At 39.1% G+C, this 14,359-nt stretch overlaps 1 protein-coding gene across 1 annotated transcript in view; it reads left to right on the top strand.

Annotated features, from left to right (window-relative positions):
• The first annotated feature begins 1,692 nt into the window (after window positions 1-1,692).
• Window positions 1,693-14,359, top strand: part of stab1 (stabilin 1) — a 31,881-nt gene continuing 19,214 nt past the window's right edge. The window contains exons 1-27 of the mRNA XM_088309615.1: window positions 1,693-1,965; window positions 3,279-3,522; window positions 3,679-3,764; window positions 4,362-4,431; window positions 4,573-4,668; window positions 5,350-5,463; window positions 6,359-6,546; window positions 6,624-6,760; window positions 6,930-7,057; window positions 7,500-7,576; window positions 7,687-7,812; window positions 8,058-8,210; window positions 8,318-8,389; window positions 8,861-8,974; window positions 9,072-9,125; window positions 9,330-9,410; window positions 9,509-9,667; window positions 9,870-9,932; window positions 10,009-10,101; window positions 10,233-10,319; window positions 10,862-10,973; window positions 11,059-11,245; window positions 12,030-12,123; window positions 12,547-12,705; window positions 13,475-13,570; window positions 13,938-14,033; window positions 14,246-14,293. Coding sequence (XP_088165741.1) covers window positions 1,909-1,965; window positions 3,279-3,522; window positions 3,679-3,764; window positions 4,362-4,431; window positions 4,573-4,668; window positions 5,350-5,463; window positions 6,359-6,546; window positions 6,624-6,760; window positions 6,930-7,057; window positions 7,500-7,576; window positions 7,687-7,812; window positions 8,058-8,210; window positions 8,318-8,389; window positions 8,861-8,974; window positions 9,072-9,125; window positions 9,330-9,410; window positions 9,509-9,667; window positions 9,870-9,932; window positions 10,009-10,101; window positions 10,233-10,319; window positions 10,862-10,973; window positions 11,059-11,245; window positions 12,030-12,123; window positions 12,547-12,705; window positions 13,475-13,570; window positions 13,938-14,033; window positions 14,246-14,293 — 2,991 coding nt within the window. The 5' untranslated portion in view covers window positions 1,693-1,908. The remainder of the gene's footprint in view (window positions 1,966-3,278; window positions 3,523-3,678; window positions 3,765-4,361; window positions 4,432-4,572; window positions 4,669-5,349; window positions 5,464-6,358; window positions 6,547-6,623; window positions 6,761-6,929; window positions 7,058-7,499; window positions 7,577-7,686; window positions 7,813-8,057; window positions 8,211-8,317; window positions 8,390-8,860; window positions 8,975-9,071; window positions 9,126-9,329; window positions 9,411-9,508; window positions 9,668-9,869; window positions 9,933-10,008; window positions 10,102-10,232; window positions 10,320-10,861; window positions 10,974-11,058; window positions 11,246-12,029; window positions 12,124-12,546; window positions 12,706-13,474; window positions 13,571-13,937; window positions 14,034-14,245; window positions 14,294-14,359) is intronic.

The following is a 14,359-nucleotide window of genomic DNA, read 5'->3' as shown; positions in this document are numbered from 1 at the left end:
AACATGAGTTGACCTCCAAAACCGTCATTCCACTAATTTGGTGTAACCGAGCAATTTTGGGCTAATATTTGGCCATTTCTTGTGGTTTGTCAAAACTTTTTGGAATGAAAATTCAGCCCCAAAAATTTTGTTTCACATAGAAACATTCAAATAGCTCATCATGTCTATCACGATTAGACCCACCAAAACTTAAAATGAGTTCAGCCGAAAAATGCAATAAAGTCAGCTGTGTTGGTACAAGGCAGCAATTTTGTTTTCAGTGGTTTTCAACCCCTGAAACCAGTTCTATGCACCAGCATGAAGAGCGCTAGACTTGTCTCATATTAGTTGTCCCACAAAAAGTTTCAAGAAGTCATGCTTGAAAAGACACAGGAAATGCACCATTTTGTTTAACGCCACTAATTTCCAGGCGTGCTTTGAGACAGACATTTTGGAGTCATGTTGGCCATTTTCGCCAGTTTGGCTTGCTCTTGGCATCCCAATAGGTGGGAAAACTATTTAAATTGTCAGCATTGGAGCATCCATGCACTTCCTGCTATTGTTCCTGGCGGCATGAACTTTGACCTCTTGTCCGCTTGTTCCCGACGTCGGCGTTAAAGTCAGGAAAGAAAGTGCTTTTGCGTTCCTTTCTTTCTTTTTGCGCAGCCGTGGTGTCAGCTCGTACGAGGAAATCCGTCCCAATTGCGGCGGCCCACGGGGACTGCCGAGGGAAGGGAAATCCGCCCTAAACTTCCTGTCAGGAAAGAAGGATTTCTCGCAATCGGGCTGTCGTCTACTAAACGGAGGCCTGCTGCCTTCTCTGCTCGTTCAACTTCACATAGAGACTGAAAATGCTCCAAATGTTATGGAGGAATAAAAACCTGACCAAAAAAAGAAACGACAGGCGGGAAAAGTTGTCTTCATGGTGTCATGGGCCAGCTCATTTGGAGAAGAGGTACTCCAATAAAAAATAAAATAAAATAATTCACCATGAATTGTTTTATTTAGTATTTTTTCATAAAGTAATTTTCTGTTTTTTAAATTATAATTAATGTATTTAATATGACCAATTTCTTAATAAAATAAAAAGTAATTTTACTGTTTTTATTTTATTCATCATAAATTGAAATCATTTTAATGACATGTAAATATATTTTAACTAACACATTTTAGGGAATAAGATCTAAATGAACCACAATTATTTTATTTCCTTAAATTAATATTTCTTATTTAATTTGATCAATTATGTTAAATACACATACGAAACGTTTTCTTTTTTAAAATGTATTATTCACAATAGAGCGACATAATATTTAATGAGACCTATTAATAATTATTTCTGAATATTTTCTATCCCCAAATGTTATTAGCTTAGTCAAGAAAAAAGTTGCAGATCATCAATAAGCTTTGCCATTGAAAGTAACAAAAATAAAAACACTTTAGAACTATTTTTATCTTACAAGAAATATTACCTTTAGAACGATAACCGCTGCCAATAAATTAAAAAAAACACATCAGTCAAATTAATTGATTTTCAAAAAAATGCAATTCAGTGTCCTGTGCCTTTTAGCGTTTTAGCTCAAATCCTACGAAAGTGATCCATAAACGCAGTACAGTAGCTGGCAGAAGGAAATGTGTCACTGGGTTGTGTTGTGCTTTTTCATTTTCCCTCCCGCCTCTTCCTTGATTAGAAAAGAGAAGGAGGGACGACATGGTCGAGGCGACATGACGGCCGCAGCTTCTCTCTCGTCCCTGCTGCTCACTTTGTCACTTTTATCAGATTACAGCTAGAGAACCCAAACTTTTTTTTTTTCTTTTTTTTGTAATTAATTGTGCCTTATTGTGTAGGATTTTATTTTATTTTGCCCCCTCTGACGGGCTCATTAGTTTAGTGGGTTTTTTTCTTTTTTTTTTTCGGGACACTCAAGCATGTTGCTACTGCTACTACTACAAATGATACGACTACAAACGTCTCTGCAACTACAGGTAACAACGTGTTTTTTCTTTTTCTTTTTCTTTTTTGTTGTGTGTGTGTGTTTTTTAAGGGTTATGACTGTCATATCACAAGTTTAAAGGTGTATTTTGGGAGACGGAAAGGTCATGATTACAATATGTCGTCAGTAATTGTACAAAATTCAGAATAGCATTTTATTTGAGAGGAAAAATTAATCTAAGAAAAACTAAAAAAAAAAATGAATGTTACAAAAACGAAATTCTAATGAAAGTATTTTTTTAATAAATGAATTTCTATTACATTGAATCCCATATATGTAATATTGACTATATTTTCTATTAAATTGTTTTACATTATATTCAATTTAGAGGAAAAAAATCAAAATGTTAGACTATAATCATTTTTGAAAAAAGATTTTGCCATTTTTTGAAAAATAAATTGTAACATCCGATTAAGGAAATATAGTTACAAGATTAAAAGTGTTTTTTTTTTATTCTATTATCACAGTCATATTTTCAAGCAATCACGATAGTGAATATCAATATTTTTGGAGGAAACATTAAGATCTTCTGCTAGACTATAATAAGATTGGAGTTGTTTATTCATAGATAAGAAGTAGTCCAATGCGACATAATCATTGCTGTTTATGTATGTCACAAAAATACACTTCAGAATGTTATTTTTCTAATTTATAGGATTTACAATATTAAAGATGTATTTTTCTTCATAAAGTCACAAGATTAGACATTAGTCAACATTTTCAAGGACTGAAAACATGGGATGGTTTTTTTTTCCAATTTGACAAAAAAAAATATCTGTGACTTTACTGATCCAGTTTCTGCTTTGTATGGGTTATAGCTGCATTTTTCCATTCCCGCCGCTGTTCTCCCTTTCTCCCACTGAACCTGTTACTGCAGCTTCTCCATCTTTGGACTGTTGATGCCACTGATCCTGTTCCTGAATCCTACTGGGATCCTACTTCTGTTTCTTGTGCGTTTTGTTGTGTCTTCTAAACCATGTTCTTTCTTAAGCCTGTTACATGTCCTGCCTGTTATTGTTGCGCCAATGGAGCTTGTTCTTGCTTCCTGTAGCTCATTTACTGTTCCTGTTCTTTCTCTGGAAAGACATTCCGACCTCTTCTGAGCCGTCGCTGTGCCATTTTACTGCCTGTTACTACTTTATCCTCTGAACTTGTTACTGCTGCTTCTCTTCCCCTGTCACTGTTGGTTCTACCGATCCTGTTCCTCCATGCTACTAGTATCGCTGGCTCACAGGATTCTTTCCCCTTGCTCCATCTGCCACCCTGTGACTGTTCTTGTTGATTTTCACACTGTTCCTACGATAGACGCAGCCGCCCGGCCGCTGCGACATCCCACAGAGGTTGGACGTGTACACAGAGTGCACGTCCTGTGCGGCGGTGACCAGCAGTCTGTGCCCACGCAGCTTTACCAACGGCGGCGTCAGTAACTGCAGCTACGTGGTCCAGATCGGCGGCAAGGAAGTCTCGCTGGACGGATGCCACCGCCTTTGCGTCAAGAACTTCATGCAGCCGCTTTGTTGCCCGCAGCACTGGGGGCCGCTTTGTCTCCGTGAGTCGCTTGCTTCACGCTTTTTGTAGTATTTTAGTTTTTATTGAAAATAAATAATCATAAATTGATTGAAGTTTTGGGTCATTAATTAGTCGCCAAAGATTGAAATAGACAAAGCGTTAAATGCTTGAAAGTGACCCCAATGTTGGCCCACAGCCTGTCCCAGCTGGTCGGGGAAGACGTGCAACTTCCACGGTGCCTGCATGGACGGAGACCTCGGCAACGGAACCTGCGTCTGTGACGTCAGTGTCATCCCTGCACGCCTGTCGCAACAGCTTCTAGTGCCTGTTCCTGCTGCTTTTAATGCCTGTTTCTACTGCTTCCTATTCCTGTTCTTACTGCCTGTTATTTCTGCTCCTGATTCGTTTCATGCCTGTTCCTGCTACTTCTTCTACCTGTTCCTGTTCCTGTTCATTTTTATTCTGCTCTTGCTGCTTTTTATTCATGTTCCATCTGCTTCTTATGCCTGCTCCTGCTGCATTCCATGCCTGTTCATGCTACTACTTCTGCCTGTTCCCGCAGCTTCTTTATCATGTATGTGCTGCTTTTTATTCCTTTTACTGGTGCTTCTCATGCCTGTTGATGCTGCCTGTTTGTTCCAGTTTCTGTTCCTACCTCACTAAATGTCCTGTTGCTTTGACTCTGTGCTGCTTCCACTGCCTGTTCCAGCTGCTCCCTCTGACCCTGTTACAGTTTCTTTCACTCATCCTGCAATATCAACATGTTCCTGCCACTATTACTACTACCTGTTCCTGCTGCCTTGAGTACCTGATACCACCATTTCTCGTGCCTGTTCCTGCTGTTGTGTAACGTCTGCTCCTGCCGCCTCGTGTTCCTAGGAAGGGTTCAGTGGCTTTGCATGCCAGACGTGCAGCAAGGAGAACACTTTTGGCAGCAACTGTGACAAAGGTCAGAAGTCATATATGCACTGGACTACATTAGAAATGGCAGGGGATTATGTTAATGTTATTATATAACGTTATTCTGTGTCTATCTGGCATTCATGAATTACTACATGTGTTGTTTTTTTTTTTTTTTTTTTTGTGCTAGCGTGCGACTGTGAGCATGGCTTGTGCGACCAAGGCCCCGAGGGCAGCGGACAGTGCTACTGTCAGCCGCCGTACACAGGGAAGCGATGTGACCAAGGTGACATGCTGCAATCGCTCATTTTCTTCTCTCATAACATACCATAAAATAAAATACATATTGTGGCGTGCATGCAAGATAATTATTTTCAAAACATTATTCAAATTCAAAATCATTTATAATAGCCTGCCAAAAAATGTATAAATGACAAAACATACATGTAATGTAGGCACAACAATTGCAATTATGCTTATTATGCAAATAACACAATTCAATATAACTTATTTATTTATTTAGCGCATTTCACAGGAGCTGGAGCGTTTTCCATATGGTGTAAATTTGCGCAACACCGATTAAAACAAGACATATACAGGAGATACCAAATCCAATCCAAAAAATATATCATTGACAATATAATAGTCATTCTAATGTCAAATAATGATATCAAGAATATGGAAATATAATTAATGCTATGTCAACTTTGACTAAATAATGCAAATTATTTCCATCAATTTTCAATTTTATATTTTGTTATTGTTGCCATGCCAACCTACCATAAGAGGCTAGTATGTTGCTGTGAGAATCCTTCGTGAACTATTGGAAGGTGCAGAGGCCATTTTTGTAGTTTTTAGCATATCCACAAGATCACTTCTTCCTCAATGTGTCCACATGCTTCCAAACATCTCACACTGCTGTCCCGCGTGCTTATTGTGTGTGTGTGCATGTTTTCTGTGTGTTCAGTGAACAACCGGTGCAGTGCGTGTGCCACATACTCATACTGCTCAGGAGAAGACGACGCAGCCACGTGCCAATGTTTGCCAGGATACAGGAAGTCATCGAAGAACAAATGCGCAAGTAAACATGCCGCCTGACCCTTTCAACGTCAAATTTCTCCAATACTCTTGTCCAAAAAATGGAAAAATGATTAAAACATCCATAAATCTAATGTTGAAGTGCTCAGTCAATATTGGTCAGCGTTTTACGCAAATCGTAGGAAAATCAGCAAAGATGTAGTAAGGCCAAAAGTGGCCTCCAAAAGGTACAACATGATTAGATGAAGTTGTAAATGAACAAATCAGACAAAAATCTTCAGCCTAATTTGACATCCTCATTGATAAAATGGTAGAAATGAAAAAATGAAGCAATGTGCATTTAAATGGCCGGCATTTTTATTTATTTTATTTTGGCCCTAACCCAAAGAAAAAAAAATCAACTATACGGTAACTTGGAACTCAAAACACTTAAGCCAGCATAGATTTGAATTTTTTTTTCCAATTTATTTAATTGAATTTAATTTAACCTTTATGCATCCAGGTAAGGCAATTGAGAACAGATTCTAACTTGCAAAGCAAACCTGGCAGCAAACAACAAAGTAAAGCAAAGCAAAAATAAAAGCAAAGAAATTATGAATACCTTTATTTTATAGTTAATTCAAAAGTATATTTATTCAGATTTAAATGCGATAAGACATTTTTTTGTACCGTTTTATACAGTAACTTCATTTTTTTTGCCTGAGGGTTACATAGGGTGTAACTCCACTTTCAGCCACTAGGTAGCAGCACTCCATTATTTTACTCTGAATACATTTGAACAAAGAAGAGTGAAAACGAGAATTATTTCAAGTTCAGCCTAATTTTTTTGCTAAAGATTAATATATTGTATAATGTCAAATCCTGTTCAGCCCTGATTTTTAAAGTAATATAAAGTATTGTAAGATGAAAGTCCAAGTGTTTTTTTTGTTTTTCTTTAGGCGTGTGCGTGTCGAGCAGCTGCGACGCCAACGCTCAGTGCTCCACGCAGGGGTCAAAGGTCAGCTGCGCCTGTAAAGCCGACTATGAGGGCGACGGCCACGTCTGCGTACCCCGAAACCCTTGCACCGTCAACAACGGCGGCTGTCCCCTCAACACCACCGTCTGCGTCTTCAAGGGCCCCAACAAGGTGCAGTCAACGAGCGGGGCCGTTTCAAGGCTGACATCACGGCAATGTCGAGCACGACTTCTGATTTTGTCTGCCAGGTGGCCTGTGAGTGCATGTCCGGCATGACTCCCGTGGGGAGCAGTGCCGAGTCGGGCTGTCGGCTGCTTTCGGCCTGCTCGGTGGATACCTGCCACTCGTCGGCCGTCTGTCAAACAGGACTTGATGGAAAAGCCAGGTCAGACACACGTTTTCAATGAAGTTGATACAAATGACAAAAAAATTAACTGAGGTGAACACGTCATAATGCTGTAAAAGAAGAAAAAAAAAATCTTTAATTTAAAGTATACTAAAATCAGACACAGCCTGACAGTTAAATGGTTGTGTTTTTTTTTTTCCTCTGTCAGGTGTACGTGCATGCCGGGCGAGATCGGCGATGGGCGGCGTTGCTATAGTAATCTGATGGATCGTCTGCAGGACCTGAACCGCATCGGAGTCCAGAGAGACAAACTCAAGGGGACCTTCGATATGTTTGGTATTAACACGAGAATACGTACACTCCACACAACTCTTATACACAAATAAATGTTTTTTTTTTTTTTTTTTTTTAGATCAGTCGAAATCAATAAACATCGCAACTGTTACTCAGTTCCTTGTCAGACTTTTAAAAATAACAACTTCAAACGTCAACCTAGTTTTATTCCAGCCACATGATTGGTTCAGCGTAGACTCACTGATCAGCTCATTGGCTGTTCGGACCTGCTGCCAATAGACGGACAAATTAGTTTAATTTAGTGGGTTTACGATTCGATTGGAATAATATACGGATATGAACCATATGTACCAATCAGTACTGTACATATGCATATATTAACAACAATAATTGTTCTTATTTTTTTTTTTTTTTTTTTTTGTGTGTGCGTGTGGTTACTGCAACTCGCACATGATTCCAATCGTATTGCCGTTTTGTGTTTCAGCCAAAGGTTGTTTATCGCTGATGACTCACAACGGACCGTTCACGGCTTTCGTCCCTCAGCTCCAAACGTCTCTGACCGTATGAGGATCGGGCGCTTTTTACCGCCTCAGCCCCAATAAATAATATGACGCAACTGCTGCCGAGACATGATTGTCCATCCTGACGGCACTTTTGCTTTGCACTTGCAGTCTGTGAACGAGGAGAAGATGTGTCGCAACCACTTGATCCTGGGTCAGCACCTCCTGCGGGACATGACGGACGGTCGACAATTCAACATGTACGGCGGCGCCAAAATGAGGAGCAAAGACAACAAGGTACAGACGGCCTAGCAAACGAAACGCAAAGAAAAAAAAAAGTTCTGTGATGATTAAAACAAAATCACCACGCTATTTTGGTTTTTGTTTTTAATCCCTCTAACTGTTTATAAGATTTGTACAGCAGAGGAATTTAATTTTTCTTTCTTTATTTTTTTTTTTGGGGGGGGGATTTAAATTTGCCTTGCTAAGGAGGCGTGCTGATGTGCTTTGATTTTTGCGTGTGTGTGTTATGTCCCCGCTAGCGTTTCATCATGTTGCATGATCCCATGCGGACGTACGTCATCGTGCAGGCCGACCTGCCGGCGTCCAACGGCATCATTCACATCATCGACCGGCCAATCACGGGACCCCCTGATGACATGCCCGGTCCTGTTCCTCTTCCTGTTCCTGCAGAAGTCAGTACTCTGTTTAATGTATACATTATGTATCTTGGTGAGAATCTGAATTTTAATAATCATTTCTTGATTTTTTTTTTTTTCTTTTTTGGGTGGCGTGGGTTCAGTTTTCAGGAATGAACGTCGGGGAGGTTGTGAGAAGAGAGCCCGCCTTCAACCGCTTCCTGTCACTTGTTGATGTGAGTCAAATTGATTTAAAAATATCACATGCTGATATTTTTATGTTTCATTTAAAAAAATATATGGGGGCGGGGGGTCTTTGTTTGTTGTCCGGTTCTATTAACACATTTACTACCATTGACGGCTAAAGACGTCAAAGATCCATTTTTTTTTTTTTTATTCGGCTGGTATTAATTGTAAAGCACTTAAAAAAAAATGCAGAGTCTCATTCACACTTGAGAGTCAAAGTATCAACCTGTGTTTTAAGACAAAGTTTTTGCTGCTTGAAAAGACGATTAATTTTCAAATATTGTTACACAGATCATAAATCATTTTTGTTTCAAATATGGTATTTCCAATTTGGGCCGATTTTTTATTTTTTTTTATTCACATAAATAATCGTTCAATATATATTTTTTTCAATATTATTTTTTTTACCAAATTCTTAAGACTTGTTTTGAGGTTGTGCATGCGTATGCGCGCATGTGCAGAATTGCGGCGCGATGCTGCCCCTGAACGGCCCGGGACCTTTGACCGTCTTCATCCCCAGCAACCAGGCTGTGGACAACGCCAGAGACGGCAGCATCCTCTACATGCTCAATCATGTACACACTCACAAAACAAACATACATCAATAAAAACCACAACTTTTGCTCAATCAACAGTCAACTAACACCCAGCCTGCCTTCTTTTTGTCCTCAGGCCCAACCTAAACTTCAAGAACTTCTCCGGAACCACATTTATTCCAAGGGCAGCGTAAGAATCACGTTTTTTGTTTTTTCAATTAAAAATGGTTATATATTTGACCAGGAATTTTTTAAAATTTTTATTTATTTCAAAACACATTTAGTGTTTAAGTATAAACATTTTTATTTAAGTTATTTTATTATTATTTTTCAAAATCTAATTTCTGAGATTTAAATTCCTAATCAAGTTGTAATTTTTTTTTCCCCTCCCTAGCTGACATCCGACGACCTGACATCTCTTCCTCACATCAAGACGACGGCCAATCAGCTGCTAACCATCTCCACATCCCCGGAGGTAAGCCGCTCTCTGATTTGCTGCCATTGTAGGGGAGGAGCCCACGCTAACTTGACAGCGCCCTCTACTGTCCACTTCTGCTCGACCTCGATTCTCAGGGCGACATCCTGCTGGGCGACAAGGGCGTGCGCGTGGTGTCGCCCAACAACCGAGTACTCAACGGCGTCATCCACTTGATTGACGGCCTCCTCTACCCGTCCACCATCCTCCCCATCATGCCACACCGATGCGATGACATCAAAACCGATATCATACAAGTCAGGCCCTTCACACACACACACGCACACCCCCACGCTTGCACAACAAATCGCATGCAAACACACAAATACGTACGCACAATAATACAAACACTTCACACCCAAATATACACACACACACGCACACAATCACTCGTTGTTAAACACAGACAAAACAAACACTCTACCCAAAAAAAAAAAAAAATCACTTTTGTTCTTTCAGGGTCCATGTGTTCACTGCAACTACCTGTTCGAGTCGTCTTGTCCGGAAGGCAGCATTGAACTGGTACAAATCCATCCAACCATGCAAGCATGTGTTCGTACATGTATACATCTATCCAACCAAATGTGATGCGTTTCAGACCGCTCACCTGATTGGTTGCGACTACATGCCGTCCCCTCTGGTTCGCTCGGCGAGCAAAGGCTGCGCCAAGTACTGCAATGTCGTCACGCGGGTCAGACTATAGTCACGCGTTTTCTTTTCAAAATACTTCCAAGGGAACGTACAAGTCAACCGATTTTGCTCTCCAAGTAAATAAATAAATAAAAGTAGGTGGAACTATCATTTTGTTGTGTTCCCTTTCAGACGGCCAAGTGTTGCAAAGGTTTCTACGGGCCCGATTGCAGGCCGTGCATTGGTGGCTTCCAGCATCCCTGTTACGACAAAGGAACGGTCAGCAGCAGCAATTCACTTCACGATAATTGTTGTTTTGACTTACATCAACATCTGGTTGATATTTTTTGTCATTGCATGCATTTGTGCTGGGCTATTTTTTTCAGTTCAGTATTTTTTAGTGATGTGTTTTTTGTATTACTGTGTATTCTTTCTTTCTTTATTTTTTTTTTTTAAATTGCATTTGTGGATTTGTTATGGGGATATTTTTTTTTTAAAATTTTTTTCTATTAATTTTTATGATTTTCTTTCACTATTTTTGAGCTTTATTTTTATTATTTCTTTAATTTTTGCCTTTCTAGGAATGAGTCATGTGCTTTTGTAATTTTTTTTCATTAATTTTATTTAAGGCTGTGGTGCTCGGGGTTTGGCATACATTTTTGTTACCTATTTTTTGCATTACTTTTTACAAAAGTAATAATTTTCCATTATATATTTATTTATGTATTTTATTCTCTGTATTGTTTTTGTATTTTTATTTACCAGAATTTAATTATTGAGCACATTTAAAAAATTTTTTATTGTTTGTTTGTTTTTTACAGTGTTTTGACGGTATCCTCGGCAACGGGTCTTGCAACTGTCAATCACCCTTTGAAGGTGTGGCCTGCCACATCTGCTCTGACCCGTCCAAACACGGAGAGCACTGCGATGAAGGTGACGCGCGCCCCGCTGGTCAAGGGAGGCCATCTGCCTTGAAATCCACGTTTCAGCATCTCGTGTGTGTATTGCATGCTCATAGAGTGTCACTGCGTCCACGGCGTATGCGACAACCGACCGGGGAGCCGCGGTGTGTGTCGGCGCGGCTCATGTCTGGAGGGTTTCTCCGGGGACCGTTGCGATAAAGCAGCCACGCCGTGCAATGCCGACGGCCTGATGGAACACTGCCACATCAAAGCGTACTGCACGCACAACGGCCTGCAAAGCACGTAAGCTTCACCTTCCTGTGTGCAGCAAATGCTCCACTACCTCCGGAAACCACACGGGGCAGTGTTGAGTTCCACACTATATTGGACCTCTTTTTGAGTGTTCGAAATCAATTTTTTAAAAAAAGATAAGATATTTTGGTTAAGATAAAAAAAAAAAAATTAAAAAATGCTTTTTTAAAAGTATTTTCAGGAAATGAGAATAACTTTTTTAAATATACATTTAATTTCCCTGATAATTTTTTTTCTTCTGAAAAATGCACAACACATTGTTTTCGAAAATCTGAAATATTTTCAGACTTTTTTTTCTCTTTCTATTTTTATTATCTTATTATATTGTTTTTATCATCTTATTTTATTATTATATTTCCAAAAAGACCCAAACGGTATCACTATTTGAAGGGGGAAAAGTTGTATCTTTTTGAAAATTCAAAATATGCTGAGAATAGTCTCATTTTGTCAAGATAAAAATCTTGCAGATTTTCTAGAATTTTTTCCAAAAAGAGAATAAAGAAATTTTATTCCTTTACAAAAATGTATCATCTCAGAGATTTTTTTTTTAACCAAAAGCATAATTTTATGAAAAACAGTTGTTTTGCATTTGAGGAAATAAAATTACATTTTAAGAGAGCAAAATTAGATTTTATGTATGCCTTTTTATTTTTTTTTTCCCAAAATATTTTACATCTCATAAGATTCCGCATTTCTTTTATGACTTCATGTGTGACTTTTTTTCTAAACGCTTCTTTGCGTCAATCCTTATCCAAGCTTTTACTTTTGGCACCAGGTGTGTTTGTCGGGACGGCTACGAGGGTGACGGCCACTCGTGCACGGCCATCAACCGCTGTCTGAAGAGCAACAGAGGAGGCTGCCACGCCAACGTAAGATTTCGTTCTAACAAGAAGTCAATAATATGCAGTGGCAGGAAGTCAAAAAATATAGATTTGTCGTTACTGCACTAAAGTCGATGTTTACAGTACCTGTCCTTTATGTGAGACTTTATCCTTCCATACCACAGCTTTAACACCGTACATTTGAAAACAGATGTATTGGCCTGATGTATTAGCTATGTCTCAGTTGGTACTTGACCCGGTTAGGGACGACTACAGGGACAAACGAAAACCCACTTCTGTCCTTTCTTAGTCCGTCCTTTTTAAAACACTTCACGTCCTCCGTCTCCAAAATGTCCCTGGGACGGAATGCCCATCTCTGGTTATATGAGTTTTATATTAACAGCATGAATACATATTTGTAGTCCTCATTTGACATATGACATTTTTTGCCTGGGTTTATGCTCCCACCAGGCCGAGTGCGTGTACGTGTCTCCAGGCAACCTGTCGTGTGTGTGCGTGGAAGGTTGGACGGGCGACGGACGCGTGTGTGTGGAGATCAACAACTGCCAGACGGACGCGCGAGGAGGCTGCAGCCCAAATGCAGACTGCAACCACATCGGACCCGGACAGGTTAGTGACGCGATGCAACTTTATTTGTATGCCGCATTTCATTACAGTTGCAACTGTAACAAAGCGCTTTACATAGAGTAAAACACTAAGGAGCAATTATTCAATAACAATGACAGTGAAAGCAATAAGTTAAAATGAAAATTAATGATACTAACACATATACAGCAGACATAAGAAAAAACACGAAAGTTTAAATTATGATGGGGTTTTTTTTCTTCCTATTTTTTTCCCCTACAAGCAACATGTCAATTCTCTCTAAGTCAAAATATAGAGAATATAAATATACTGTATATCGTTGATATATATATATATAATAAAAATATAAATATAATAAAAATATAAATATAATAAAAATATAAATATACATTTATAAATAAATCTATATTGTACATAAATTTTTTTGTATATTTAAAATATTTATTTTATTGTATATACAAAATTATGCAAAATTTTAAAAATATGTAGTGTTTATATTATTCTATATCATCCCATTTTTTTTACACATCACGCAAAAAATTTTCCTTCTCACTAACTTGTAAACATTTTTTTCAATTAAAAATAATGTTGGTTTTTTTATATTATTAATCTCATATTTTTCCCACCTATATTTTGAAAAACTTTTTTGCCCCCCAATTTTAACACAAAAGCTGCTCTCCCAATGAAAATCTACAAAACCTCAAGCTCCAAATTATATTTGTGTGTTTTTCTATATGTCTAAATGAATGATTGTCACCTTAACATGTATATTTGGGTGTCTGTGTCTCCGCAGAGCGAGTGTGTGTGTAAAACGGGTTACATGGGGAACGGTGTGGATTGTGACCTTGTCAACCCCTGCTTCAGCAAAAACGGAGGCTGCCATGACCTGGTATTGATGCACCGGCGCCACACCACACTGATTGGTTGTCATGCATATCTGGAATGTCCACGCCAAGGCCTTTCTTTTGACCTTGTTTCTGACAAAATTTAACACTGAGCCATCTCCTACAAGATCAAAAGCATGTTTCGTATCATTACATCATCAAATGTATCATTGAGGCCATTTATTTGACGTATTACTCCATGGGATTTGTTACTCATGATATATGATCATTTCCTAAAAGATCAAAAGCATGTTTTCTTTGGGCCGTGATGTCATCCTGTGAGGATATATTGGCAGCGTATCATCATATCTGTAAATCTCTCGTCGAGTACTTTAATATAACGTATGGCTTTTGTTGCTCATTGATTTTCAGGCAAAGTGTGCGCAGATGGAGGACGGCAACCGAACGTGCACGTGTCCTGACGGCTATGAAGGAGACGGAACCATTTGCTATGGAACCTTAATAGAGGTCAAAATTTTATTCCATTTCGAATCCAGCCCACTCACATACAGTAGCCACCGTCGACCTGCCCAACAAAGCATCCTACCACCTACCAACCCTGCCATCCATTTTCATTTTCATACCGCGGTCAACTTTTTTTTCTCACTATAAAAATGGAACATTTGAAACAACGCCTGGAAGGGGTGTGCCCGTATGTGTGTTTGTGTGTGTTTGTGCAGGAGCTGGACATGAACCCTATCCTGAACAGCCTGTACTTCATGATCCATGTGTGTATACGCCGTCACACTTACACTTCTTCAAATGACATCATGCTAGCATTTGACCATTTGTGT

Source organism: Idiotropiscis lumnitzeri, chromosome 11, assembly GCF_059441095.1.
Source record: "Idiotropiscis lumnitzeri isolate Australia: NSW breed Sydney's pygmy pipehorse chromosome 11, RoL_Ilum_1.0, whole genome shotgun sequence".
Classification (NCBI taxonomy): Eukaryota; Metazoa; Chordata; class Actinopteri; order Syngnathiformes; family Syngnathidae; genus Idiotropiscis; species Idiotropiscis lumnitzeri.
Note: the sequence above shows the minus strand (reverse complement) of the source record. Positions and strands in the feature narration are given on the sequence as shown.